Here is a 25467-nt window from a genome sequence, read left to right on the forward strand (position 1 = left end):
CCAAATTCAACATTACGGTAAAACGATGAATACAGGCATTACGGTGTCGATGCAATGACGTCAGAGTAAAGGAAGATGGCTGCTGTGCTGAAGGCGGAAGGTAAAGTAGTTCTACAGGCTGTCTTACCTCGGAACGTTTGTTTGTCTTTATCGACTGTTCTGCTGTTCTACGACTGTTAGACGACTAGTTCCGACTTTACTGTGGGCTGGCACCTGTTCAGTTGGAAGTCAAGTCCTGCTCAGCATTTGGAGGCGTCAAATCAGGGCTGTTAGCTTGGCTAGCACAGCTGGCTAGCTGAGCAGCTAAAGATAAATATTACTGCGACTGATCACTTTGGGAAGGAGCATTGCTTATTGGTTTAGTTGTGCATGGATAGTCATAGTATATATGAGATGATCAGCGTTATGGAAAATTGGATGCCTCTATTCGTTTTGGAAAAAAATTAAAGCCGACCGAACATGTCGCTTCGAGCAGGGAGAGTTTTCATCCGGAATCGGACAGAGCAGCTAGGCGAGCACCAGGTCTGAATTAGGCCGCCAGGGGGATCGTGTGTTTGCTTGTGTGTCGGAAGGGCAGACTTCGCCACCCTGACCAGCATTTTGTGGACACACTTGGAATACATGCCTATCGTAGTGAGACACCACAGTGAGTGCCCGCAGACCTAAAGTACAATCCATTTATTATGGTGTCCGATCGTTAGCATCTAATAGTTTATATTTATGGTAGGTGCCTTATATGCTGATACACGTATATGTGTATTTATATACACGTAGATATATGTATTTGTGTGTGTGTGTCTGTGCATGGTCAGAGGGGAAGTGTAGGTGGCCGTGCACGGTGTGAGACGTCCTGCCTGCATAGACTCATCGCCATGAGCAACAAGGAGATGGTTTCCACAGTGACAGGTCAGTGCCTCTAGCTCTGTTGCTATGGTAACCTGTTGTCATAGCTCACACATCCCTTAATGTGAATATTTAAATTCGAAGGAGCAGTGCAAGTTTCAAAGACGTTTTTTTAACAGTCTCCTACTAATTAGGAAGCTGGGGGGAATTGGTTACCTTAGACCTGTTTTCACAGTGCAGTTAAAATCAAAACATAGGTGCTCCTTTTGTAAACGTTCACGTGTCTGTGTCTGCGTGCATGTGTGCATGCTCAGAGAATAAAGGCCAGAGGAAGGTGTTCCTTCCCAACAAGCTGCTGGAGTGTCTCCCTCGCTCATCCAGTCTGCCAAACGAGCGTCTCAGGTGGAATACTAATGAGGTCAGTGTGTGTCCATGTCTCATGTAAGTATTTCCCTCCAACAAAAATGAAAGCATCTTCACACTGCCAACAGATTCACTCTTGTGGAGCCTGTGTTTGACCAGAGTGTACGTGTGTGTGTGTGTGTGTGTGTGTGTGTGTACAGGAGATTGCATCTTACCTGGTAACCTTTGACAAACATGATGAGTGGCTCTCTTGCAGCCTGAAAACCAGGTACACGCACACCACACACACAGTAAAAGCAGCTTGTGTACTTGGCTGACCATTGATTGTTTCAGGCCAAAGAATGGTAGCATCATCCTCTACAACAGAAAGAAGGTCAAGTACAGGAAAGATGGCTACAGCTGGAAGAAACGCAAAGATGGAAAAACCACCCGAGAGGACCACATGAAGCTGAAGGTTCAAGGCATGGAGGTGAGTAGCGCTCCCTGCAGGCCAGATACAATATTGCGCTGATATAGCGTGTTGCACTAAAGCTGACCTATCTGTGCTTGCAGTGTCTCTATGGTAATTATGTCCATTCCTCCATCGTGCCAACATTCCACCGGCGGTGCTACTGGCTGTTGCAGGTTAGCATGCTCGCACTCACGCAAGCACACAAAAACACACAGACAGTTGTGCCATTTGTATTGTGACAGAACCCAGACATTGTGCTGGTCCACTACCTGAATGTGCCCTCCCTGGAGGATTCTGGGAAATTTAGTCCACTGCTGTGTGCACTGACCAGTCGCCATGACAGCATGAAGTGGAGCCGAGATGATCTGCTGAGTCAGCTCAAGCCCATGTGTAAGACACACTTGTCATACATGTGCACACATACTGTAGTCCATAGTCCAGATGAATGTTGTGTGTGTCAGTTCACAGCATCAAGGCTTCCGGGGATACTGTCGATTTTAGCATCGAGGAACTTGCACAGCTCATCCTGGATCGCCAGAGAACCAAACCGCAGCCCCGCACGCACGCTTGCCTCTGCAACACCAGCCAGGGTAATGCAGCCTCTGTGACACTCCAGTAATATCACGAGAACCATGTGATAACGTGTGTGTGTCTGTCTGTTGTTCTCATCACCACCAGGAGGGAACATTCCTCACAGCTGCAACAGCACTAAGCATCGCATCATTTCTCCCAAGCTGCCCCCCTCCTCCTCCTCACCTCTCTCCTCAGAAGCAGGGGAGCTAGGGGGCGGTGGGGGAGATGCTAAACTGCCTCACCTCCAGGCACAGAGCAGCCCCGCCTCATCCCCACGTCCCCCCTCCACGTAAGTGAGCACCATGAGCCCCTCGGTTGTGAAAGGCAACAGAGGATGTGAAACATTTTATGCTTTCGCAGCTCGGCTTCGTCCCCGCAGCAGCCTCACATGGGGAACCATGGCAACGGTTTCTATGGCGACCACCATGGCAACCTGACCACAGTGGCACTGCCACATAATGCAGTGATTGTCATGGCAACCACGACACCCATCTCAGGGGGGGCAAAAGGAGAGGATCCCTCCAGCCAGTTATTACTCCCCCCATCTCTCCACCCTCCTGGAAAACCTGCCTCCCCCTGTCCTCCCTCCCCTACAACTCCCTCCCTGGCCGTTCCTGCCCACCCACCAGGGATGACCACCCTATCACTCGCTGTCCTTCCCTCCCCTGTCATAGGAGGCCTGCTTCTCAACCCTTCCTCTTCTGCCTCCCTCTGCTCTCCTCCTCCTCCTCCTCCTCCACTGCCAACCTCTCCTTCCCCTCCCCTCTCATCTTTCTCCTCTCTCCCTCCCTTCCTCCCACCTGCATTTGACCCAGATTCCTTTCTGAACTCCCCCAAGCAGGGCCAAACATATGGCGGCCCACCTCCTCGTTCGACTTGCACCCCTTCCCATGTCATATGCTCCTGCTCCCCTCTGTCTCCTTCCTCCCTAGCGCTCTCCCCCACATCCACCCCACCCTCATCTATCTCCCCACCTTCATCACTCTCTTCTTCCTGTGAGAATGACAGAAAGGACTCCATCTCCCTTCCCCCGTCTCTCTCGTTATCCCCCACCTCCTCGGTGGCCCCGGCCATACTCCCCCTCTGTTTGGAACTAGGAGCTCTTGGCGAGTCAGAGGAGAAAGACCAGGGAGGTGGTGATGATGCTCGCAGCTTAGCTCCTCCCACAAAGCTAGCGCTGCTACAGGTGAGTCTTCCCACTTTTGGCGCCAACACAAACAAATATCATCATGTCAATGCATTTGGTTCCATTACAACAATATGAACTGGCTGGGGGGGGGGGGCAATGTCTGTGTGGTGCAGCCTCGCCACTCTTCAAGTGGGTCACCCCAGCAACAGGCGGGACATAGTGCTGCTTCACTGCACTCAGATGGCCACACCAAGCAGTCATCCAACCAGGAGAAGCCCTATGGTCACCTGCCGGGACCTGATACTCTGCCCTTACCTTCTCAATCCCATCAGCCTATTCCACAACAGTCCGATAACCAAGAGGACATCACCATGGAAACCTCTGTCCAGTCAGCAACCACGTCACAGGTGAAGGAGGTCATTGGGAGGGGCAATGATTCCGATGCCCCTCCCATGGACACCCAACTGGAAGCAGAGCCCTGTGGGCAGGAAGGAGAGGAGCTTGTAATCTCCTTTGATAGCCAATTCCCTGACCTCATCTCTGACCTCATGACAGAGGATGAAAATCCCGTACCACCTCCTCTGTCCACCGTCACGGATGTGGGTGCCACCCAGGCCGTGTTCCCAGCTGGAATTCGCTACATGGTGCCGCCCCAGCCCTCCCCCTCTTCTTCCTTCCTTCCCTTTCCTCACCCACAGCCGTCTTCATCCCGACTTGCATCCATCACTGATTTCTCACCTGAATGGTCGTACCCCGAGGTAACCCATCGCCAGCACGGGCATCACCAGATTACTTCACAGTTCTCATCTGTGTATGTGTTGCGCAGGGTGGGGTTAAAGTATTGATCACAGGACCATGGAGTGAGCAGCGAGGTCAATACTTGTGTGTGTTTGACCAGAGTGCTGTTCCGGCATCACTGATCCAGCCTGGTGTGCTGCGCTGCTACTGCCCCGGTATATGCACACACACACACACACACACACACAAAACAATAAGTTGGGCCAGTCTATTATTATTGATCATATAGTATCAGTTTGCATGCTATAAAGCACACACGCACAGGGATGTTGCAGCAAGGGGATGTGCTAAGAAGGAATGGTGTGTTGTTGGGGGTTTTATCGACCTCATTCTTAAAAGTGACAAACCAGACAAGCACATGTCCAACAGTTTACTCTTACAGACGGATCTACTGTTGCCCATTTTGGATCATTTTATGTGTTTTCTCTCCCCAGCCCACGAGGCCGGCCTAGTCTGTCTTCACGTTCTGGAGTCTGGAGGTTCTGTTTCCTCATCGGTTTTGTTTGAGTACCGTGCAAGAAATGCCAACTCACTGCCCAGCTCTCAGCTCGACTGGCTCTCATTAGATGGTCAGAGTGGTCACACGAGTTTAATATCAGGACAATATTACAACCCTCCTAACATGATTCACATATATGACACGAACTCTTTTCAACAGACAATCAGTTCAGAGTGTCCATCCTGGAGCGTCTTGAGCAGATGGAGCGCAGGATGGCAGCTATGGCTGCTCGTGATGTTACACAACAACGACAGCAGTGGCAGCAGCATGGCAACCGGATGGCTACACCCCCTCCTCCACACACACCCGAGGACTGTGACCAGGTAAGGAGACCAACCATTAACTTTTGGGGAGGAAGTGACAGCATCTGACTGTGTGTGCATGCATGCCAGTCGTCCCAGTGGTTTGAGAGAAGGATCATTCGAGTGTGTGAAAGGATGATGAGAGGAGTGCAGTGGAGTGGAGGTGAAGAAGAGAGGCTTCATCACTCTGTGCGTCACCGTGGGATGACATTGCTGCACCTGGCGGCCGCGCAAGGTTACACACACCTGATACACACGCTCATCACCTGGAGGTACGCATCCACACACAAACACAGGACTACACGCAAACCCTGGTAACCTCTTGATGTGGTATATAGGCATGTTCACAATGACAGTTTGGACCTGGAGCAAGAGGTAGATCCTCTCAACGTGGACCACTTTTCCTGCACGCCGCTGGTATGACGCTCCATTCATGAGACTCTGGCTGTAGGTTGAAAGGTCGGCCTCCTCATGCATGTTTGTGTATGATGTGTGTGTTTCAGATGTGGGCATGTGCTCTGGGCCACCAGAGGGCAGCAGAGCTCCTCTATGGCTGGAATAGTCTGGCTCTTGGCATCCCAGACTCACTGGGCCGTCTCCCGCTTGCTGTGGCCCGCTCCCGAGGACACACATGTCTCGCTGCCGCTCTGGAGGACCTGCACATACATGCGCATGTGACTCCCAGAGACACGCTTGCGCACCCTCCAGCCTCACCTACGTCGACGAGCCCGGACACAGGTGACATGCCCAGAGACCGTCATGTGATATGAGATCATTGCTGCAATTGGCTTGAACTGTCTCGCTTCTGCACGTTGCAGGTCTTAGCTCTTCGAGCAGCCTCCCCTCCCCTAGTGATCCCTGCTCCCCCTCCCAAAGCTCCGCCTACTCGAGTTACTCTGCCCCCATGGACACCTCTCCCTCCTCTCCCCTGTCTCCTTTATCTTCCACCTCATCCTTTCCGGTCTCATCGCCCCCCCCTACCTCCTTGGCTGTGTCGTCTGCGTGGGGGGAGGTGCCAAACGCAGGTAATAGTTGATGATTAAAAGTGTGTCATCTGGGCAGGACTAACGTTCTCACAAATGGTTCTCACAGCTTTGAACCGGGGCGACCTCATGGAATGTAAGAGCGAGAGCCCTGCTTCACCAGTCCTCCCCCACATGACGCCGACGCTGGCGGAGCATCTCCTGAGCTACAGTGAGAATGTGGAGAATGAAGGCGAGGAGGAGGTGCTGCAGGTACATGTAGACATGTTAGACAACGTACTGGTACTCTATTCCAACTGCAGATATTGAGAGATGCTGCTGGTCACTGCCTCCCGCATGATAGGTTGACATGGCCACGCTGGCGGAGCAAATCATTGAGGCAACACCCGAGCGAATCAAACATGAGGACTTCACCAGGGGGGCAGAGTCACTGCTCCGAGAGAGGCGGGACAATCCGGCCATAGAGGACACCTGGTTGGCAACCTACCTGGAAACGGTCGATGTCCATACACAATCCCTGCCCAGGTATCCCGAATGCATTGACCATTCCCGGTGGATCAAAGCATCTCTCGTCTGTTTAAGGAGGTCTCGTTACATACCGACGATGTTCTCTCCCGCTGTACAGGCGTATGTGCCCCCCTTCACCTCTCAGCGCATTGGCCCTCCAGAGGCTCCGCCCCCCTTCCTCTGTGGCATGGGCAGAGTTTCTCAACGCATCAGCCAATGGAAAGATGGAGAGGGACTTTGCCTTGCTGACACTTACAGACGGCGAGCAGAGAGAACTCTATGAGGCCGCCAGGATCATCCAGAATGCCTTCAGGAGATATAAGGTACCCCTCGGCTGCCTGATCAGTGGACCTTTGTGCTGGCTGGATTTCATGCTCGCACTCACTATGTGTGTGTGCATGCGTATGTGCGTAGGGTCGCAGGTTGAAGGAGCAGCAGGACATGGCCGCAGCTGTCATTCAGAGATGCTACCGCAAATACAAACAGGTGTGTATGTGCCTGCCTGTGTGCATGCGTGTGCATGCCTGTGTGTGTGCGCGCTCCAGCTTCACTAACACTAACCTGCTGTGTCTCTCTGCCTTCCTCCTCTCTGGCTAGCTAACATGGATAGCTCTAAAGGTAATATGGGGACCAGTAGATGTAGTGTGACGTGTGTGTGTGTGTGTGTGTGAGAACAAGTACAAGAATGACGTGCACCACAAAGATCATCGCTTCCTGTCCTGTGGCTCAACTTGTGCCTTTGCCCATCCCCCAGTATGCGCTCTACAAAAAGATGACACAAGCAGCCATTCTGATCCAGTCCAAGTTTCGCTCGTACTATGAGCAGAAACGCTTCCAGCAGAGTCGGCGTGCAGCTGTGCTCATCCAGCAGTACTATCGCAGCTACAAGGAGTACGAAAGGCTCAAGCAGGGCCCTGGCAGCGGTGCAGGCCACAACCCCAGAATCAAGTAAACCAAGTGTCAGTTGGCTTAAGTCATATGTGAGCGTTGATTGTGAACAGCGGCCGTTTGTGCTCTGTCCACCAGGGGGACCTTCTTGACCAAGAAGCAGGACCAGGCAGCACGCAAGATCATGAGGTTCCTGAGACGTTGCAGACACCGGTAACGCTCACGTGGACAAATGTGCCGGTGATGTCCCAGTGAGATTGACAGCCACTCGTGTGTCTGTTGTTGCAGGATCAAGGAGCTGAAGCAGAACCGAGAACTGGAGAGGCGAGGACTGACCACGTAGACCACCTACCTGACGAGGATATGTTGACTGTCCGAATGAATGTACTTTCTGGCAGGGAGCTTGTGGAGGGATTCATCGTGATCATATTGACTTGTTAAAAGTGGTCATGTGACGTACATACATCTTGTCGCATGAATCTCCAAATTGTGTGCGCGTACATACATACATATATATATTTATAAACCCCGTACACAGGGACTTTATAGATGCTTTTATTTATGAGTACAAGTCTTAATGAACTGTGACATCTTTTCACCAATGGCCCCTGCGTGTGGCACTGATCTGAACTTGAAATTCATGAGCGTGTGCTTTGGAAAGCTCCAAGATGTCGCCTCTTTATCTACATGTTGAGTACACTGTCATCATGGCAACCCATGAGCGAGCATGAGCTCACACTTGTGTGCATGAGTTTATTTCCTGCTTGTTTATTCACACAGTGCTACTTTCCAGCCTCTGGTGTCACTGCATTTTTATGACTGCTCCAAGTGTTAAAAAGGAGGCATGTAGAGAAAAATATCTGCTTTATTTCATATAAAAGCTGCGGCTCTTCAGCTTTGGACATCAACAAAGCAAAGCATTGCGAATGGGTCATGGTTTTCATTGCAATATATGGAAAATGTAGTGAACAACACAGCCTGTCAACTTGATATGCATCGTGTTGACTAAAAAAACAGTAACTAACAGGTTTAGGTGAAGCCTGTCACACGTTTGATCAGAAAAAAAGCATGACACTAATCAATATCTGGTCAATACAATAGCAAAGCAAAAATAACTGAACAACTGGGTTGCTCCCCAGGCATGTGTATCAAAGTCAAGGGTCCAATTCTTCCTCAGCTCCAGATGTTAAATTTCATCACATGCCTTGTCTGATACTCTGGATGATCTGGAAGATTGCTGCGTGCGCATACAGGGGTTCACATTAAATGAAGGCAGAGAAATTGATGTGGTGACGTCACTGTGCACTCACCTGATCCACAAACCACAAAGACGAAGAGCGCCAGCAGCCACGGACCCACCGGAGACTTCTCCTCGTTGACGGGCCGCTGGAAGACAAACGTCCAGCGGGCGCAAAGTCATTCGGAGTGTAAGCAAATAATTCTTGGTTTTCATTTTCCGGGTTAGCATTGATGTCGACCTGCTCTTTCATTACCTTCTAATTCTGTGTCAAATGTCATCACAGCTAAAACTGTAAGCACATATAAATATATAATGGTACGGTCTACAAATATGAGGCAAAGTGGGACCGTGAGAAAAAATCGTAGCATGAGCCGTTAGCTGAGTTTGTCGGTACCGATGTTTTCTGGACGTGTCCCCGCTGTGTGATTGTCTTGCTGTGCCGCTCGTTCGCCACTTTCATCCGCTGCACTCCCGACATGTTGTTGATGGAACCGAACCAGGACGTGAACGGTAGGGAAATGTGCGCTACCCGCTGCCGAAAGATGGGCGCTCGTCTGGTAATGCTAACAGTTAACAAGCCGAAGACAAATGTGTCACGTGACTGGTCTGTCTTCTTCTATCGAATGCAAGCGCTCCTTTGTCCGCTATACTGACCCCTGCTGGACTGCGCTGAAAGTTACATTCAGGAACATCACGTTGGTTACGATTTGCACGATTCCAACTCGTCTTAAAAGGTGAAGGAAATAGAGGAGCATAATTCTAATACTTCTCCGTGTCTGATAATTACTGTCCAGTGCATTGATGTCTTTGGCAACAAATACTTTGTCTTCCTACGGTCCTACATTTAACCTGATTTTGTTGTTGGCTTGAATTTTGTCTTGCTTCCTTAAATTACATGCTGTCTTGTTGGTGGTGGTGAGTTTGAGCTTCTCTGCTTCAGCAACGCCATTTTGCTTTGAGAGTGCAAAATTATTTCAGATCATATCACACTTCATCATTTGTTTTGAAATATTCCTGACTAAAATGATGTATTCAAGTACCTGACTGCAATCAAATGAAAGATGACAAGAATTGACTTTTTATTTTTTTATTCACCGTGCTAACCGACCCCCATCTTTCCAAGAAGAAGTTTGTCAGCATACTAGTAAGATAAGCACACAAACATGCATGTTAAATACATGTTTGTCTTTGTCTCTTATATACACACACACACACACACACACACACACATTCTTCTGGCTATGTTTTAGCCACGGGTCAGGGGTCAGAGGTAGCTAGAAGTACCTGGGTCTTGAACAGGCGAAAACCTTTTGTCCCTCGTTAGTAAACGAGGCCAGCGGTCGTTAAAAAAAGAAAAACCGGTCAACAACCAAGTCCACTGACGGAGCCGATACGATCCATCTTCATCCCGAAACATCCTCTGCCTCCCACCATCGCCTTTCGGTTGCGCCTCCTCAACTTGGAATGCCGCCGCAGGAAGTCCACGAGGAACTGCGGCCTTGCCTCTCGACTCCTGGCCATTCCCCTGGAGGAGGCGGGCCTTCCAGCTGAGCCCTCTGTGGCGCCGTGATGAGGGGGCGGGGCCACAAGGAGGGAGGAGAGCCGTGAGCCAAACAGGGAGGTCATGACCTGAGACAAAAGCGAGACACCCATTTGTTTTTGTGATGAAGACGCCATCAAGATATCTGGAAGGTGATGATGTCATGGCCGAAATCAAGACATGAATTATTTTTTGTCATAATCAAGCCATCTGCTTTCGGTCGGGAAACTATGACGAATCTCACTGACCTTAGTGTCGTCTCTCGTAGGCGATGGTCTGGACTCGGCTGTGACGACGAGGATTAAGATGAGGACGAGAAAGTTGAGGAAGGAGCAAGCTGAGGCGTCCATTTTGCAAGAAGATGATTGGCCCAGGCGGAGTAACGGTGAGCTGTGATTGGCTAATGAGTTGATGTTGTCTTAACGTGGCTCGCAATGTGCTGCTTGCTCCACACTGGACTATCTATCGACCTGTGGAACGTTAGCATTAGCTTTGAATGCCCCCGTGGCCGCTGATGAACATGAAATGTTGGACCAAAAGATGAAGAACTTTGTCGTTTAAATTGAACTTACGTTAATTACTCAAAGACAAAAAGTTTTGTCGGTCGTCGATGGGTAATCAATAAATGTCGTCTCCAATCGTGATGGAAGAGAGTCCTCCCGGTCGGGACGCGTCTGAGGACTAATGTCCCGTCCAGCTTTTATAGCGTTTCAGTAGCGTGATGTCACACATGCTTGGTGCTGAGGTCACCATGGTGACGGCCTGTGCCATGCACACATGCGCGCGCACACGTGCACGCATGTGTGCATGGCGTGGCGAGTATGCCTGGAAGTCGTCGCTGGAAATGTACGGTCAAGGAGACGGGGATTTCTGCGGTTTCATTTTGTTGGACTTCCTGTGGAGGTTCCATGCTCACCTGGACGAGATTCCATGCTAAAGTTGCTCTTCATCATCGGCTTTATCATCACCAAGTCCTGACTGTCTCTCATGACCTCTGACCTCACATCCCACCCCCCTTGTAAAACGTCACCGTGGCAACCGGATCGTCCTGGGCAACTATTTCCTATGCAAGGGGGCGGAGCTACAAAGGTTCACAGGGTGCCAACGAAAGGTGTATTTAATGACCCCCCCACACTTTTGTCTCACAAACGAAACTCCGCCCCCCCTTTCAGCGCATTGACGTCACGCCCTCACACGCACACAATAGCGCATCAATCACCGTGTGTCCGTCATGAGACGCTCTCGCCCGCCTACAGCAACACGACGCACACAGTCCCACTTGGAGCGACATGGTGGCGAGGGTGAGAGGTCAGCTTTGTGGTGGTGTCACATGGCTTCTGCTCATCGCTAGGCAACCGGCCGCTTTGGGCCCCAAAAATTCCTGAGGATCCTTAACGTCACATCGGCTGAGTGGTGCGAGTGCGTGGTGCCTTCAGGCGCGTGTAGAAATTTCATTCAGTGGGAGTGGCTGAGGGTGGGGGCGGCTTCCTGGGTTCTGGCTAACTTGACTTCGGACAGTGGTCCGCAATTATGTTGCTTTGTGTTTATCTGTATTGTACAGACTTAAATCAAAACTGAAACCAGTTTTAGTGCAGGTCTGGTCTAAGATTGAAGTACTCCTGGGGTTTTACGCCTCCCTGATAATTCACTGTGTTCACCCACGGGGTCCGCCCCACTATTTGAGAAGCACTGACTTAGGAAGACCACATTCTGGTGAATGACGTGCAGTACCGGAGTCCAACAAAGGGGCAGCAGCTGCCAAAAGGTTGATTATTTATTTTTTATTTCTTATCCTCAGGAGGTTGTCACTCGCTCGTCATGACAACTTTAGTTGATTTTGGGATGGCGGTAGTCCTTCCCAGCGAACTTGGCCTGGTTGCCCAGCTCCTCCTCAATCCTAAAAAGGTTGACATCAGAGGTCACGGGATGCTTTTATTTTGGAAACATGAGCAGGAACCAGGAAATGCTCACCTCATCAGTTGATTATATTTGGCCAAACGTTCTGACCTGCAGGGGGCGCCGGTCTTAATCTGAAGCACACACAAATACACAAGTTTGTGTGTTTTAGTGATATGTGTGTGTGTGTGTGGGGGGGTGTTACCTGTCCGGTGCAGAGCCCGACTACAAGGTCCGAGATGAAAGTGTCTTCCGTCTCTCCTGAACGATGGCTCACCATCACACCCCACCCGCTGCTCTGAGCCAGCTTGCACCTAACACACACATGCACTGTTACAGTGACACCTGTCAATCAAGGTCAGCCCGGAAGACAGAGCGGCATTCTTACGCCTGAATGGACTCGGTGACAGAACCGATCTGGTTGACTTTGAGGAGGAGACAGTTGCAGGCCTTCTTGTCCACAGCCTGTTGGATCCTCTTGGGATTGGTGACGGTCAGGTCGTCTCCTACGATCTGATTGGTTGTTGACGGATTGAGCATATACAGTATGTTGCATCCATGTATGACGCGTATGTGTGCCATGACAAACCTGGATGTCTACAGACGACGTGAACTTGGCCCAGTTCTCCCAGTCATCCTGGTCAAACGGGTCCTCAATGGACTGGACTGGACCAAGAAGACAAGCGTGAGTCTTGCTCCAGTCTTTCCTGTTCCCGTCGCTGACCTCACTAGCTCACCTGGGTAGTTCTTGATGAAGTTGCGATACAAGTCGCCAAGCTGCTCGCCGCTGATGTGTCTGGATGGATCGTCGGGTGATTTGAAGTCCAAGTCGTACTTCCCGCTGCGGAAGAACTCGGACGCCGCAACGTCCATCCCGATTATGATCTTGTCCGGGTATCCGGCCTTCTCAATGGCCGTCTTCAACAGCTCCAGAGCTGCGTACACAAACCCACAATCGGAGGAGGATGAGGAAGTCATTCACGTGCGTCTCACCTTCGTTGTTTTCCAGAATGTTGGGAGCGAAACCTCCCTCGTCTCCCACGTTGGTGGCGTCTTTTCCGTACTTTGCTTTGATGACGTTTTTCAGGTTGTGGTACACCTGAGGACAACGTTTGTTAAACCAGTGGCACACTAATGGCGGCTACTGCGACAGGAAGCAGCGTTAACACCTCAGCGCCGATCCTCATGGCCTCATGGAAGTTAGCGGCGCCCACTGGCAGAATCATGAACTCCTGCATGGCCAGCTTGTTCCCGGCGTGGCTTCCTCCATTGATGACATTGAACGCCTGAGGACCAGATGCCAGAATGAAGACGCTTCTGTGGAAGACGTGAGGCTAACATGATTTGACCGCCAATCACTCACTGGAACCGGAAGGATGACGTCTTTGTGTCCGGCCAGGTCAGCAATGTGGCGGTAAAGAGGAACACCCTTCTCTGCGGCCCCCGCCTTGCAGACGGCCAGCGACACTCCCAGGATGGCGTTGGCGCCGAACTTAGCTGCAGCAGACAGACAGACGGGGTCAGAGACTTAAAGAAAGGTCAAGGGTCAGACACGGACAGCAATGTACGGTACTTACATTTGTTCTCAGTGCCGTCCAAGTCCAGCATGAACTTGTCGATCTTCTCCTGTTCCACAACACTGAAGTTCTGGAGCGAGACAGATATGTTTGGAGCTAGCGGTTAGCATCCGATGGAAAGTTCAGCTCAAAACATTAGCTTGTGGCTAGTGACCTTCTCAATGAGCTTGGGGGCAATGTCCTTGTTGACATGGTCCACAGCCTTTATCGTCCCTGAGGGAACACAAAGGACGTGTGAGTGTGTGACGGCCATGTTGCAAGCATGCTAGCGAGGGTCACATGTGCACACCTTTGCCCAAGTACCGGCTCTTATCTCCGTCTCGGAGTTCCAGAGCTTCGTGGACGCCGGTGGAGGCGCCGCTGGGGACGGCTGCCCTGAAAAGACCTGAAGGGACAAACACTTGAGTCTTTGTGCTACAGAAGGTAGCAGAAGGTTAGCTACGTGCTCACCCTTTGCTGTCCATAGGTCCACTTCCACTGTGGGGTTTCCTCTGGAGTCCAGAATCTCCCGAGCGTGGATCTTTGTGATGGACATCCTGTTTGAAGATGATGCAGGAAGTGTGTGTCAATCACAGTCCACAGGACCAATAGGAGATGAGGAGGGAAGGAACATTAAATGTGCTGGGTGGAGCTGTGCAGCTGTGTTATTAATACTGTGACCTTTTTATAAAGGTCATGAGTATGTCCCCTTCCTCCTCTGGGCTAGCTAACGTGATGCTATTAGCACACATGCTACTTAAGCTAATGTTAGAGGAAAAGAATCATGGTCGCACAACACACTCATGACATTGAGTGATGTTATCTCCCTGGACTTTATCCTCACTTCCTGTTCGCTGTTTTTGGTCATTTGACCTTGGCTTGAAGGTCATGTCCTTGCTTCATTATTCATGGTCATCAACAACAAGCGATTTGAGACAATAAGCAGAAGAATTTTCAAAATCAAAGGAGATAAAGCCTACCTCAGCTGTAGTGTGGGGGGCGAGGGGGCCTCGTCTTTGTCCACCTGTCTCTGCGAGTGACAAGGAAGTCTCCTGCTATGGGCCGGACGCTTTTTATGGGCCCGGCTGGTTGTGGGCGGGCCCTGCTGGAGGCCAGGGAGTGTCTGCATGTGACACTGACTTTGATGTTTTTGTTTGTCCTATTACGTTACCGCTGCTAATTACTGACTCAATCTGGACGCGTGCTAGCAGACACATGCTCATTGTTAGCATGTTAGCTACAACTTTGTTGTTTATTTCAATTACTGGGTTTGCACGCCTGTTCTCAAACAGACACACGCTCCCTAACTTGCACAGAGAAAGTCAAAGTTCATGTTAAGGGAAATGTGACACGCTGAGCATTCAACCAAAGGTCAAGAACACACACACACACACACACACACTGTAACCTTTACGTGCACCTAACTGGCCCTAAATAGAAAACACGCTATTCAACTCGCTTGTGTCTGAATACCTCGTTTATAAGATGCTAGTCTGTCATGCTGATGATGTAGTGGTGATGTAATGACATCACTGATGTCGAGATTTAGCCGTGAGCTAGTAGTGATATGTGAATAATGTAGTTCATTAAGAAGTTGCCTGATGGGCATAGCGGTCACGTGGTCATTTTGGCTCATTCATGTGGTCCTTTTGATCTTTGTGCGTCTCCAAGGAGGTGTTGCCAAAGAAACGGTGGCATTTCTAAATTGTCACATGACTCCATCACAGTCTCCAACTTTATTCACCATGAAGCGTAGACATGGTTACAACTGTTGGGTGTGTCTTGTGCAGCTCTAGACAGTCTAAATGTGTTACATCATTTTTTTTTATACAAATGCACAGAAAGTGGTAAGACATTAGCTGTTAGCGCTCCAGCACGTGGGTCTTGTACAGGCGGTTCATCTGCTCCAGGAAGATGAAGGTGAGGACGGTGTGCGGTCCAAGGCGAGCGTAGTACGGTGTGAAACCTTTCCAGAGAGAGAAGAAGCCCTCCTTGGCCACCACACGCATCAGCACTTCCTACAGGTCCAAACACAGACATCAGAGATCATACGCCCTCGCTTCCTGTTTTGGCTTCCTGTCATGTGACTCACCAGCCCATTCTTGTACTCCGGCTTGCCGTCAATCATCCTCATGTTCTGAATCCTGCAGGCGCAACGCACGAAGCAATGAAGGACGAGCACGGCTCAGACAAGCGCAGCCAATCAGATCTCACCTGGTCTTGACGATGTCGACGGGCATGGAAGCCGCCGTGGTAACCAGACCGCTAATCATACTGGCACAGAAATGACAAAAGATGTCGTCCCTGAAGTAACCTGCGGATCACATGATGCATGTGAGGAGGAGATGTGTGCACAAGCTTGAGAAGTGCATGAGCGTATGATTACCAGAGTCCAGCAATGCCTGTTTGGACTGCGAGTAAGACGCCAACTGGGCAGCGTTCACCACGACTGCTCGCGCCATGGTTGGAATGCACCCCTGACACACACACACACATAAAAAACAGTGAGCCAGAGAAACCATTGGCATACAAAAAGTGGTCTCACCCTCCACAGCGTGGTGACGCCCTCCTCGCGTGTGATTCGAGCCAGGGCGTTAAAGACATTGGTGTAGCCTCGCCGCTGGTCTGCAGGAAGTCTGCATGCACGTCAGATCACATTGGCATCTGCTAGCGTAGCTGGCCATCCTGTCATTGAGAGGGACTCACCGTCCATCTGCTGTCATCCTAATGAGCGCCACCTCGGCCGGCGTGCCCACAAAGGCTCCCGTGGCTCCGGCTGTCATGCCGATCAGTGCCTGTGCAGGGAGCATTGCTGTCACACCAAGCCACCTTCAAGAAAAAGTTGTCTGCGCACCTTAAGGAAAAAGTTGGGCGGGCGACCGTCTGCCGATGTCATCTTCTCAAACAAGATGGTGTAGATGCCTAGACGGGTGGTGGTGTAGGTGGCCTGACGCAGCAGACCTGCAGAAAGACTACACGAGCACAAATGGCTCAAAATCGGTCATCAACAACAGACCAGACAAGTGAGCGATGGACGAGTTACCCCGTGTAGATGCCGCTGACGCCCTCGTTTTTCAAGATAGAAGCAAGTGCGTGGAAGCTGGTCTTGTATTCTCGAGCCTTTGTACCCTGACCGCTGAGCTGCATGCGGTTTTTGACCAGGTCTAGCGGCTGCACGAACACAGTGGCACCCATCCTGCACACACACAAAGTTCATGAGGACATTGCTGCATTCACTGAATTCAATGTAGTTTATTATCGTCCATCATAAAAGTGTGTTTCTTCCAGCAGTTCTGGTAAATTAAAATTCTGTTTTTAAACTAGAATAATTTAATCATGGATTATAAGGCATCGACATTGTACTCATAAGAGTTCATATGAATAATGTTCAATATGGAAAATGAACACATGTTTAATTGTTTCATAGTTTATTTACAGATCAAGAATCAGGGTGTAAAAACAACGTGACGGTCCAGATTGCGCAAGAGCAGCTACAAGATCCAAAATCCACACAAGTAACCAAACAAACAAGAATTAGCTGATGTGCTATCCTTTAGCATGATAGCTTGAAAAGCTAGCAGCGCCGCTTACCCGGCCAAGCCTCCGAAGAGGAATTTGATGGCCTTCGGGGACGTCTTGGCCTTGCCTTCCGTCATGTTTGGGCCGGTCACTTGCCGGTCCAATTGCTGTTACCTGCCTGCCTGTGTGTTTGTGGGCCGGACAATCCACCTGCAGCTGCCGGGCCAAGGTGACACTGGGACGACACGTCCGGGTCATGTGTTGCAGCGGACCAATCAGGAGCCGAGGGTGAAGCTCTGGCCCGGCTGTGCTGCATTCAGGGACACTCGGTGGAGTGAAAATTCATGTGAAAAATGTCTTTATTTTTCCCCCTTTACCTCTGAGACAAAAAGAAAAGAGAAACATTTAATTACTTTGAATTTTTTAAGCGGTTTTTCGATAACAGGGTAGCAATAGATGATCAAATATTGAAATTACTGATATCTGGGTATTATCGCTACCAATATTTTTCAGTTTTCTGTTTATTTTCACAAAAACCAAGTCTCCAGACTAACTTCTTTTACACAGAGCAGAGTGGACCCTGAATTAAAACGTTAAGCAAACCGAAATCGACTTAATTAAAGTTAATACTCACATTTCCTCTCATTTTCACTTTTCATTTTTGACTACAGGAAGCGCATTGTGGTTTGGGTTCTGGTTGAGGAAACATGGACCAGCTCTACAACCTCGCAAGGGTATAATGGAGGGTGCATGGGAGTTTACCCAACTGGCGTTGGTGTGTTTTGTGTAGACTTGGAAAGGGCATGTGATTGTGTCCCTTGTGGTGTCTCGTGGGGAGTTCTACGGGAGTACAGAGTCGGTGGTAACTGTGATGGTAAGACTAAGAAAATGCTGGCGGGATTATGTCTCACAGCTGGACTGCGGGAACACCCTAACGGTGTCCTCCCAGTGGAACTGGAAGAGGTGGCTGGGACCTGGGAGGTCTGGACTCCATGACTGAGGTTGCTGCCCCTGAGACCCGGATCCCAATAAGCGGTAGAATATGGATAGATGGTGTTCGTTTAATCATTCATTTAATGTAGATTTGGGAATTGGGAGCGATTGAAGGTGCTTCCCAGTCGCTTGCATCACACGACCAATCTATAGTTTTCTGTTGTCATGAGCATTTTCAAGTTCAAACAATATTTTAACTTTGGTTTAGTATAAATTTAGCAAACCCTAACCTATGTATATGGAATTTTGTATATGGAATTTTGACTTTGCATGACTTCTAGCTCCAAATATGCTTATTTTACACCCATCTGCTTGAGCCAGAGACAGCTGCAACCGGATGTGACATCATGTGCAACCTAGCAATAAGTGCAGATTTCCCTTCATCGTCACATACATACACACAAGGTAAACATCATGGACACTCTAAGGTCAGGAAGGTCACAAATCAACATGAAATATTGATAATACAAAAGCATCACATTAGTTTCAAGACTCAAACGTGGAGACGAGGATGAACAGATGAACAGTAAGTGGCATGCTTGAGATGACCTTGGTTGTCATCAACTTCCTGGCCACCGTTGTCTTCATCACCGAATCTCCCTCAACAGCTCACCTCCTTCTTGTGTTTTTGTGGCTTGTTGCCGAGCAAAGTGTCTATCTCTGTGACGAGGGGCGGAGTCAGCTGCAACAGAACCTACAACACAACAGGAAGTGTTCAGTGTCTGAGGCGGCAGGGTGCCGAGGGCATCGCTTACCTTGATGGAGTTGATGTTCTCCAGCAGCTGCTCCGTATTGGAGACGCCGAGCAGGACCGAACTGATGCCTTGGCTGCGCAGACACCAGGCTGACACACAGGAAGCAGCCTGTTACAACTTCCTGCGCTCGTGCGTATGTGCGGTGCATTACCAATGGCCAGCTGAGCGGGGGTGCAGTTGAGTCTGTCAGCCAGCAGATGTAGCTCCTTGACTTTTCTCAGCTGCTGTTTGCCTTCGTCGCTGTAGAGACGCTCCTTGAGCCACGTGTAAGCCTACACACGTACATCCAACGTGCTAATGATCAGGAATACGATCATTCATTCATATGCGTGCATGCGTGCACCTTCATGGCAGCTCTGGAACGCTCAGGGACGCCATTGTTGTATTTTCCTGTTAGTATTCCGCAGGCTAACGGTGACCAAGTCATTGCTCCAACACCTAAGAGATGTCACTCATAAATAAAGATGTACATAAGAGTGAGAATGTGTGTGTGTGCATGCATGGTACCAATCTTGTGGTAAAGTTCAGGCAAGTGTAGTTCTACTTTTTCTCGTTGGAAGTAGTGATACTCGGCCTGCTCACACACCGGAGGAACCAGATTAAACTGGCGAGCAATGGAGTATGCTTCCTGTCACGCACACACACACACACACACACAGATATGAAGTGAGGCTCCAATGAGGTCGCCTTGAGGTCCACATGAAGGTTACCATGATTTCCACAGCATTCCAGCGAGACGTCCCCCAGTACATAGCCATGCCCTGATCGATCACAAAGGTCATCGCTCGCACAATCTCTGTACACACACACACACACACACATGTGTGTATGTTTGCATTGTAATATCAGCACGGTATCTTTTGAAGTGTGCTCTGACCCTCCATGGGTGCGTTGATGTCACTCCTGTTGGCAAAGACGATGTCAACATATTCCAGTTGGAGCCTGGCGAGAGAACCACGCAGCCCTTACACACACACACACACACACACACACACACACACACAAACACAGCATTTTTCAGCTCCTGTTTGTGTTTTGTGTTACTTTGACTAAAAATAGAAGCAGGACGTAGTTTGTGTCGATCACAATAAGAAGTTGTCATGTGCCGAGTCGACATCAAAACAGTTTGTCTTTCCCAAATAAGGGCGCAAAAGACAGGAAGTGACAGGAAGTTCAGCTGCCGTGTGAAGTTTGCACACACTGGTGACAGACGTACTGTAGTGTTTAAATGTAGCATCTCTCAAAATGAGCTCAGTATCAGTGTTGGTGTGTTAGCGAACTGAGCACACTCACCTTCAATTATGTGTTTCCGTGACAACCCTCGCTCCGTCTCGGCGCTGCAAATGCACAAAGTGATTTGGAACGTTAACGAGAGTGATGCATCATGTGACTTGTTGTCTACGGTGACTCACTGTCCTCCCCAGTAGATCTTTGTGGTCACCACATAGCTGGACCTCCTGACGACAACAACAACAAGGTCAAATGTTGCTAAATCTCAAAACCTAAATCTTAAACCTTACCTCCATCCTTTTTTCTTCAGGATGTTTCCCAAAGTTGTCTCAGCTCTGGAAGATATGATCACATTGTATCATGTGACAGCATCACATGATTACATACACACGTGATTTTCTCCTGTACCTGCCAGAGGCATATACTTCGGCCGTGTCGAACAAGTTGATGCCGTTGTCGTATGCCAGCGTCATCACACTTTCCGCCATCTGAAAACACGCACACACACACAGAGTCAAGGCACATTGTCGTTGTTCTATTGTCCCTGAAACACACACACACCTCATCTGAGATCTGAGAACCAAACGTCACCCACGTTCCTGTGGAGACCAAAAAAAAAAAAAATCACATGTGTGTGTGTGTGTGTGTTTGTGTGTATGAGATGCAGTGATCACCTAATCCTAAGCAGGACACTCTGAGTCCAGATTTTCCAAGGTTCCTGAAAGAAATCAAATGAAATGATGTCAACAAGACGTGCCCACTCAGCAACCGATCAGTCTCACCTGTACTTTACGTGGATGTGGCCGCCCCGAGCTTTGTGTATGTGGTGCAACGGGTACTCAGCGCCCACCGCCCACGGGTACTCAGCGCCCACACTAAAGCCCATAAACGCCATAAAGTTGCGTGACTTATTGTCATGTTTTTTTGTAATCAGCGAGGGTGTTTTTAGAGCGATCATCACCTCACCTGTATGCCATGCCGCTCTCCTCCATGGTGACATCACACTCCTTCAGGTAGATCTCCAGCCTCCGTTGCTCCATCACCCTCCTGGCTGCTTCCAAGATGTGAGACGCCAGCACAGATTCTCCTTTCTCTTTGGTCTCCTTCTTGCTGTCGGTTTTGTCTGCTTTCCCACAATGCCCTCTGGTCACTTTGGGCTTCTTGGTGAAGCCATACAGCTCTTCCACAGAGAACCGGGCACCTTTGCCGCCAGTGCACGAGCCCACTGCAGGTCCTGCCACTGATGTCCGGCCCACAAACATGGCTGCTGATGTCAGTAGCCATAGCAGAGACATAAAGTGAATTCAAATGATGACAGAAATGATAATAAAGAAGCAAAGCAAAGACTTGTCATCAGAATGTATTTTTCTTTTTGACAGATTTATGGCTTTTTTTTAATCTTTCTCCTGACGTGACCTTTCTTATCAGCCCTTGCAGGACGCAGACCAAACTGTCCTACCTGGTTGGTGGTGTGTCCTGTCGTCTTCTTCACCTGTCTGCTGGTGTGTTCTTGTCCACCTTCATCCCCCTACTTTTAAATCAATCCACTTGTCCTAATCCGACCAATCAGAGCTGCCATATCATGATTAAAAGTGAAAACACCAAAATACTCCAGCCTGTGTGCAGATGTCACACATGGCTGCTTGCCCACTTCCTCATTTGTAATCGCACGCTAATCTCCCCTCCCCACACAGATCATATTGGTTACACCGAACAGCTGTAACCTTTGGCCCCTGTGCAGTTGATCCACACTGACAATCCATAATGACCTTGAGATGTCATGCGACTATGGTGGTCACATGTGTCCATCACAGTTTATCCCTTTCTTGACTCGAGATGAAATACCGCCTTGTCTGTGTAGCCCGGCCTGAAAGTCTTCATTTCCACTTATTTTTTTTTTTTTGGGGGGGGGGATACAGTAAGGGGCATGGGTCAGCTACATGAGGAACAGTGTCGATTTTGTTCAGTATGTTATTCATCCGATATCCCAAGTAAAATATAAACACATTACTGATTCAAACTGTCTTTACCTGACATTTTGCAGGATCCTCTAATGATTTTGTGTTTTGGCCGTTAATTTGTTGACCATGACTATAATCAGAATAAAACACAGGACAAATATTTTAGGCAGAATTGTTAACAACACATATATACAAAAATATAAGTCAACAGTATTAACACAATAGCAAAACTCTTCACTTTTATTACATAATTTGTCAATGCTACAGAATACGTAAACAAATTCATCCAGAATTGACACATTTTAGTTTTGCACTATGTGGGCCCCAAATGGCTCCCGGGCCGCACTTTGGTAACTGCTTGGCTAAACCAATGATAAACGAGAGCGGGGGTTTTATTTTTTATTTTTTATAACATGTTGTTGCTAGATCATGCTTTTGTATTATCTATCGTTATCACGGAAGTGGAGAAGTAGCAGAATTGTCTATTGGTGCCATTCTCGTATTTGACGTATTTGAAACCTCGTCCTTTTTGTTTTAATTATGATCAGGCATGTGGACGGGCACCCCTGTACTGGGGTCCTACCGGAACAGGAACTGAGGGTAAATATGGACGCCGATTCACAATATTTGACACTATTTTCATTTAAAAGACTACTTTTTAATCTTCCGTATCAGCTCTTGACTTTGTAACTGTGCTTTTTAAAAGAATTTGAACCAGGCTGCGTTTCAAAGATTGACCATTTGAATTCATGGCGTTCGAAGATTCCTGACAGATGAAGATTAGCATGACTTTCTTAAGCAAATCGGCTTCAACACAGAATATGTAATTGTTGTATTATTCATTAGATGTGTTTATGTGTCCGTTTCAGATGACAGTCCATAATCTATACATATTTGACCGGAATGGAAAGTGTTTGTTTTACAACGAGTGGAACCGTAGAAAGCAAGCTGGCATCTCCAAGGAAGAGGTTCAAATTTTGTCTCTGCTTGTCCGCAAAAGATTAAAACAGTTTGGTGTGTATTTTGTTCAACAAATCTGTTTGTCTGCAGGAGTTTAAGCTGATGTATGGCATGCTGTTTTCTATCCGCTCCTTCGTCACAAAGATGTCTCCAATGGACTCGTATCCTTTGGACAACATTACCTGTTCTTACCCATCATGGCTTGTCTGCTCAACCTTGTGGTCCTTAGCATCATGTCTGTCTTCAGGAAGGAGGGCTTCCTGTCTTTTCAGACAAGCAGGTATCGTCTTCACTACTTTGAGACTCCCAGTGGGCTCAAGTTTGTCATGAACACAGACCTGGCAGTGAATAACGCCAGAGATGCGCTGCAACACATCTACAGTAACGTAAGTGACACACAACACAAAACACAGCTACACTAACGTAAGTGACACACAACACAAAACACAGCTACACTAACGTAAGTGACACACAACACAAAACACAGCTACACTAACGTAAGTGACACACAACACAAAACACAGCTACACTAACGTAAGTGACACACAACACAAAACACAGCTACACTAACGTAAGTGACACACAACACAAAACACAGCTACACTAACATAAGTGACACACATTTTAAAATGACACAGCTACATTAAATGTACTGGCCTGTATTAGCTCCAAATTACACTTTTTAAAACAAACAAACAAAAAAATATACATACAAATGCAGTCCCAGAGAAGTGGCCACCAATTTGTAGCCATTGTGTGGTTATACATTCATGATAGCTAACGTTAGTAACCAAACTAACGGGAGCAGCACATTTAAAACTTGGCTGCCCTTGCAGTACCTAACCAAGGTAGACAGCACCTTTAACATAAGTGACACACACACACACACACACACAGACACACTTAGTACAGTGCGTTACCATGCACTAAATTAGTCCGATTACTGAAATAATGCGGTTTCTCCGGGTTTCACAGCTCAGCCTGTTTATATGCAGTATCTCCACTGTGCCTTCCAAAACGCTAGATGGCGCTCATGCTCCTTTCAGCACGGATACAAGTTTGGCTTCTCCAGTTGACCTGTTACATCACATATAAACAAAACAGCTCAGACAACATTAACATATTAAAAGCGACACGAGGCTCGTTATTTGTTAAGATTCTTGCAAGTTCCCAAGTTTCTTGTTGTTTTGGGCTCGTTTTTAAACAGCAGAGACCTGGCAACATTTTCAGCAGAAAATGTAGAGAAGGAATTCTACAAACTACATTGTGCTTTCAATTATGTCTCAGTTGAAGTGATAACTCAAAACAGTTGCATGCCTCCTTTTCCCGAGCATCTACTGTATACATGGATGGCTAGCGATTTGCACAGAAACAATACAAGACGTTTGTAGTACGACTGTTTGCCTTCCTCCATTCATATGTACAGTACTAATCATGTCTTGAATAGCCACTAACGGTACACACAGTTGTCTGTTTTTCTCCACATTCAAAAGCTACCTGGCAGCAATTTAGATTTTAGCTAAAGTTACATCCACTGACCATGGACAGATATTGGCGAGACCAGCACCAAGCAACAGCCACTGAACAGTGACACATATTAGCTTGAACCGCTGCCAGCAATGTGCATACAGCGAACATTTAACAATTTCTACACAATCCTGACCACTATTAATTCTGCATTACATCACATCTGCTTTGCTTTGGAAGCCCCGACATGCAAGATAGAAAGCTACTGTACTTTCCAGTCACACAATCCAGCTGTGTTTATCTGATTTAAAAAGCCAAACGCTATGAATTAAGGTGTTAATTTGCTTGCATTTGTTTTTTAGTGCATATAAACGTACTGAATGATTTAAGTGACACACAATGTAAAGTGACACACCTACTGTAACCAGTGTTAAACCGCTAACTATTCATTCTCTCCACATTAATGATGTGTGCATGTGTTTCAGTTGTATGTGGAGAACATCGTCAAGAACCCGACATGCGTGTTGGGTGACTCTTTGGACAGCGATCTCTTCAGCACACGACTGGATGCTTTTATCAGGGCTCTACCGTATTACAGTCCTCGCGCCATTTAATTCTTTGATTCTTATATTTGTTACATGAAGCATAGAGTTAACATAAGGTTGGATGTTGTCTCATTAAACTGGTTCCGCAGTCAGAGGATGTTTGGGTCCTTCAGACATGGCTTGAGTACTGCCACATTACAGTCAACATTCCTTGTTTATATTTGTAGTAAAGCCACAGATTGTGATTACTTTTGGTTGACTTGACAGTATCATCAAAGACGGCGTTTGTGACTTGTAATGTGGCAAAAATTGAAGCCTTTGACTTCAGACTTAAATGTCTGTCTTGTGTTGACTTGAGACGTGATGAGACTTGAAATAAAGACATCAGGCTTGCTCCCACCTCTGGTAAAGTTTGATCATGTCATGTATCTTTTTTAAATGTTTTATTTTACACAGTCATATTTCCAAC

The 25467-nt window shown here is 48.2% G+C and overlaps 7 protein-coding genes across 9 annotated transcripts; 2 read left to right on the top strand and 5 right to left on the bottom strand.

Annotated features, from left to right (window-relative positions):
• On the top strand, positions 1-8258 carry camta2 (calmodulin binding transcription activator 2). The gene is made up of 26 exons (XM_058066185.2): positions 1-100; positions 813-906; positions 1158-1261; positions 1407-1474; positions 1540-1675; positions 1759-1830; positions 1900-2047; positions 2119-2247; positions 2336-2519; positions 2591-3416; positions 3533-4117; positions 4186-4312; positions 4592-4726; positions 4816-4979; positions 5049-5230; positions 5297-5375; positions 5462-5696; positions 5777-5983; positions 6051-6193; positions 6285-6466; positions 6567-6771; positions 6863-6934; positions 7046-7066; positions 7203-7396; positions 7475-7549; positions 7625-8258. The coding sequence occupies exons 2-26, from the start codon at positions 873-875 to the stop codon at positions 7677-7679; spliced, it is 4362 nt and encodes a 1453-aa protein (XP_057922168.2). The 5' UTR covers positions 1-100; positions 813-872; the 3' UTR covers positions 7680-8258.
• On the bottom strand, positions 8184-9190 carry LOC131125062 (stress-associated endoplasmic reticulum protein 1). Its single transcript, XM_058066210.2, has 3 exons — positions 8971-9190; positions 8647-8722; positions 8184-8573 (listed from the first exon to the last, which is right to left on the bottom strand). Exons 1-3 carry the CDS (start codon positions 9052-9054, stop codon positions 8533-8535), a joined length of 201 nt encoding a protein of 66 aa, XP_057922193.1. The 5' UTR covers positions 9055-9190; the 3' UTR covers positions 8184-8532.
• On the top strand, positions 8604-25414 carry trappc1 (trafficking protein particle complex subunit 1). Of its 2 annotated transcripts, none has more exons than XM_058066207.2 (6): positions 8604-8763; positions 10385-10501; positions 22896-22994; positions 23077-23147; positions 23234-23372; positions 24939-25414. In XM_058066207.2, the coding sequence occupies exons 2-6, from the start codon at positions 10478-10480 to the stop codon at positions 25065-25067; spliced, it is 462 nt and encodes a 153-aa protein (XP_057922190.2). In that variant the 5' UTR covers positions 8604-8763; positions 10385-10477; the 3' UTR covers positions 25068-25414. The 2 variants fall into 2 exon arrangements, with proteins under 2 accessions (XP_057922190.2, XP_057922191.1); XM_058066208.2 differs by lacking the exon at positions 8604-8763 and adding an exon at positions 22575-22626 and having other exon boundaries at positions 10398-10501.
• LOC131125061 (C-type natriuretic peptide 2) lies at positions 9939-10466 on the bottom strand. The gene is made up of 2 exons (XM_058066209.2): positions 10365-10466; positions 9939-10205 (listed from the first exon to the last, which is right to left on the bottom strand). Exons 1-2 carry the CDS (start codon positions 10464-10466, stop codon positions 9939-9941), a joined length of 369 nt encoding a protein of 122 aa, XP_057922192.2.
• eno3 (enolase 3, (beta, muscle)) lies at positions 11883-14657 on the bottom strand. Its single transcript, XM_058066200.2, has 14 exons — positions 14549-14657; positions 14040-14125; positions 13879-13974; positions 13744-13802; positions 13590-13659; positions 13376-13509; positions 13182-13298; positions 13006-13111; positions 12750-12947; positions 12602-12678; positions 12401-12525; positions 12218-12326; positions 12088-12146; positions 11883-12013 (listed from the first exon to the last, which is right to left on the bottom strand). The coding sequence occupies exons 2-14, from the start codon at positions 14122-14124 to the stop codon at positions 11944-11946; spliced, it is 1305 nt and encodes a 434-aa protein (XP_057922183.2). The 5' UTR covers position 14125; positions 14549-14657; the 3' UTR covers positions 11883-11943.
• Positions 15290-17309, bottom strand: slc25a11 (solute carrier family 25 member 11). Its single transcript, XM_058066201.2, has 9 exons — positions 17160-17309; positions 16612-16764; positions 16423-16540; positions 16275-16363; positions 16114-16204; positions 15955-16045; positions 15783-15882; positions 15661-15712; positions 15290-15586 (listed from the first exon to the last, which is right to left on the bottom strand). Exons 1-9 carry the CDS (start codon positions 17222-17224, stop codon positions 15431-15433), a joined length of 915 nt encoding a protein of 304 aa, XP_057922184.2. The 5' UTR covers positions 17225-17309; the 3' UTR covers positions 15290-15430.
• LOC131125055 (voltage-gated potassium channel subunit beta-2-like) lies at positions 18629-21633 on the bottom strand. 2 transcript variants are annotated; one of them, XM_078795013.1, is made up of 16 exons: positions 21525-21633; positions 21032-21332; positions 20848-20940; positions 20740-20783; positions 20627-20664; positions 20474-20553; positions 20356-20400; positions 20248-20292; positions 20129-20172; positions 19713-19799; positions 19546-19631; positions 19343-19463; positions 19179-19273; positions 18987-19107; positions 18836-18924; positions 18629-18774 (listed from the first exon to the last, which is right to left on the bottom strand). In XM_078795013.1, exons 2-16 carry the CDS (start codon positions 21325-21327, stop codon positions 18682-18684), a joined length of 1377 nt encoding a protein of 458 aa, XP_078651139.1. In that variant the 5' UTR covers positions 21328-21332; positions 21525-21633; the 3' UTR covers positions 18629-18681. The 2 variants fall into 2 exon arrangements, with proteins under 2 accessions (XP_078651139.1, XP_057922182.2); XM_058066199.2 differs by lacking the exon at positions 20848-20940 and having other exon boundaries at positions 21525-21631.
• Positions 25415-25467: the final 53 nt, after the last annotated feature.

The sequence above is a fragment of the Doryrhamphus excisus genome, linkage group LG2 (assembly GCF_037039965.1).
Source record: "Doryrhamphus excisus strain RoL-2023G ecotype Guam linkage group LG2, RoL_Dexc_Guam_v1.1, whole genome shotgun sequence".
NCBI lineage: Eukaryota > Metazoa > Chordata > Actinopteri > Syngnathiformes > Syngnathidae > Doryrhamphus > Doryrhamphus excisus.

Coding starts and splice junctions, on each gene's coding strand:
- camta2 (XM_058066185.2), top strand. CDS start 873: ATGAGCAACAAGGAGATGGTTTCCACAGTGACAG. Junction 4,313..4,591: donor GCTGCGCTGCTACTGCCCCG/GTATATGCACAC, acceptor TTCTCTCCCCAG/CCCACGAGGCCGGCCTAGTC. Junction 7,067..7,202: donor TAACATGGATAGCTCTAAAG/GTAATATGGGGA, acceptor CCCATCCCCCAG/TATGCGCTCTACAAAAAGAT.
- LOC131125061 (XM_058066209.2), bottom strand. CDS start 10,466: ATGGACGCCTCAGCTTGCTCCTTCCTCAACTTTCTCGTCCTCATCTTA. Junction 10,206..10,364: donor CTACGAGAGACGACACTAAG/GTCAGTGAGATT, acceptor CTTTTGTCTCAG/GTCATGACCTCCCTGTTTGG.
- LOC131125055 (XM_078795013.1), bottom strand. CDS start 21,327: ATGTTTGTGGGCCGGACATCAGTGGCAGGACCTGCAGTGGGCTCGTGC. Junction 19,632..19,712: donor CATCAACGCACCCATGGAGG/GTCAGAGCACAC, acceptor GTGTGTGTACAG/AGATTGTGCGAGCGATGACC. Junction 19,108..19,178: donor GTTCCAGAGCTGCCATGAAG/GTGCACGCATGC, acceptor GTACGTGTGTAG/GCTTACACGTGGCTCAAGGA.
- eno3 (XM_058066200.2), bottom strand. CDS start 14,124: ATGTCCATCACAAAGATCCACGCTCGGGAGATTCTGGACTCCAGAGGA. Junction 13,112..13,181: donor CCATGAGGATCGGCGCTGAG/GTGTTAACGCTG, acceptor CGTTGTCCTCAG/GTGTACCACAACCTGAAAAA. Junction 12,948..13,005: donor CATTCTGGAAAACAACGAAG/GTGAGACGCACG, acceptor TTGTGTACGCAG/CTCTGGAGCTGTTGAAGACG.
- trappc1 (XM_058066207.2), top strand. CDS start 10,478: ATGATTGGCCCAGGCGGAGTAACG. Junction 10,502..22,895: donor TTGGCCCAGGCGGAGTAACG/GTGAGCTGTGAT, acceptor TGTCCGTTTCAG/ATGACAGTCCATAATCTATA. Junction 23,148..23,233: donor AAGATGTCTCCAATGGACTC/GTATCCTTTGGA, acceptor GTCTGTCTTCAG/GAAGGAGGGCTTCCTGTCTT.
- LOC131125062 (XM_058066210.2), bottom strand. CDS start 9,054: ATGTCGGGAGTGCAGCGGATGAAAGTGGCGAACGAGCGGCACAGCAAG. Junction 8,723..8,970: donor GACACGTCCAGAAAACATCG/GTACCGACAAAC, acceptor TTTGTCTTCCAG/CGGCCCGTCAACGAGGAGAA. Junction 8,574..8,646: donor CTTTGTGGTTTGTGGATCAG/GTGAGTGCACAG, acceptor ATGCGCACGCAG/CAATCTTCCAGATCATCCAG.
- slc25a11 (XM_058066201.2), bottom strand. CDS start 17,224: ATGACGGAAGGCAAGGCCAAGACGTCCCCGAAGGCCATCAAATTCCTC. Junction 16,765..17,159: donor CTCTTCGGAGGCTTGGCCGG/GTAAGCGGCGCT, acceptor GTGTGTGTGCAG/GATGGGTGCCACTGTGTTCG. Junction 15,883..15,954: donor ACAGGCATTGCTGGACTCTG/GTAATCATACGC, acceptor TGTGATCCGCAG/GTTACTTCAGGGACGACATC.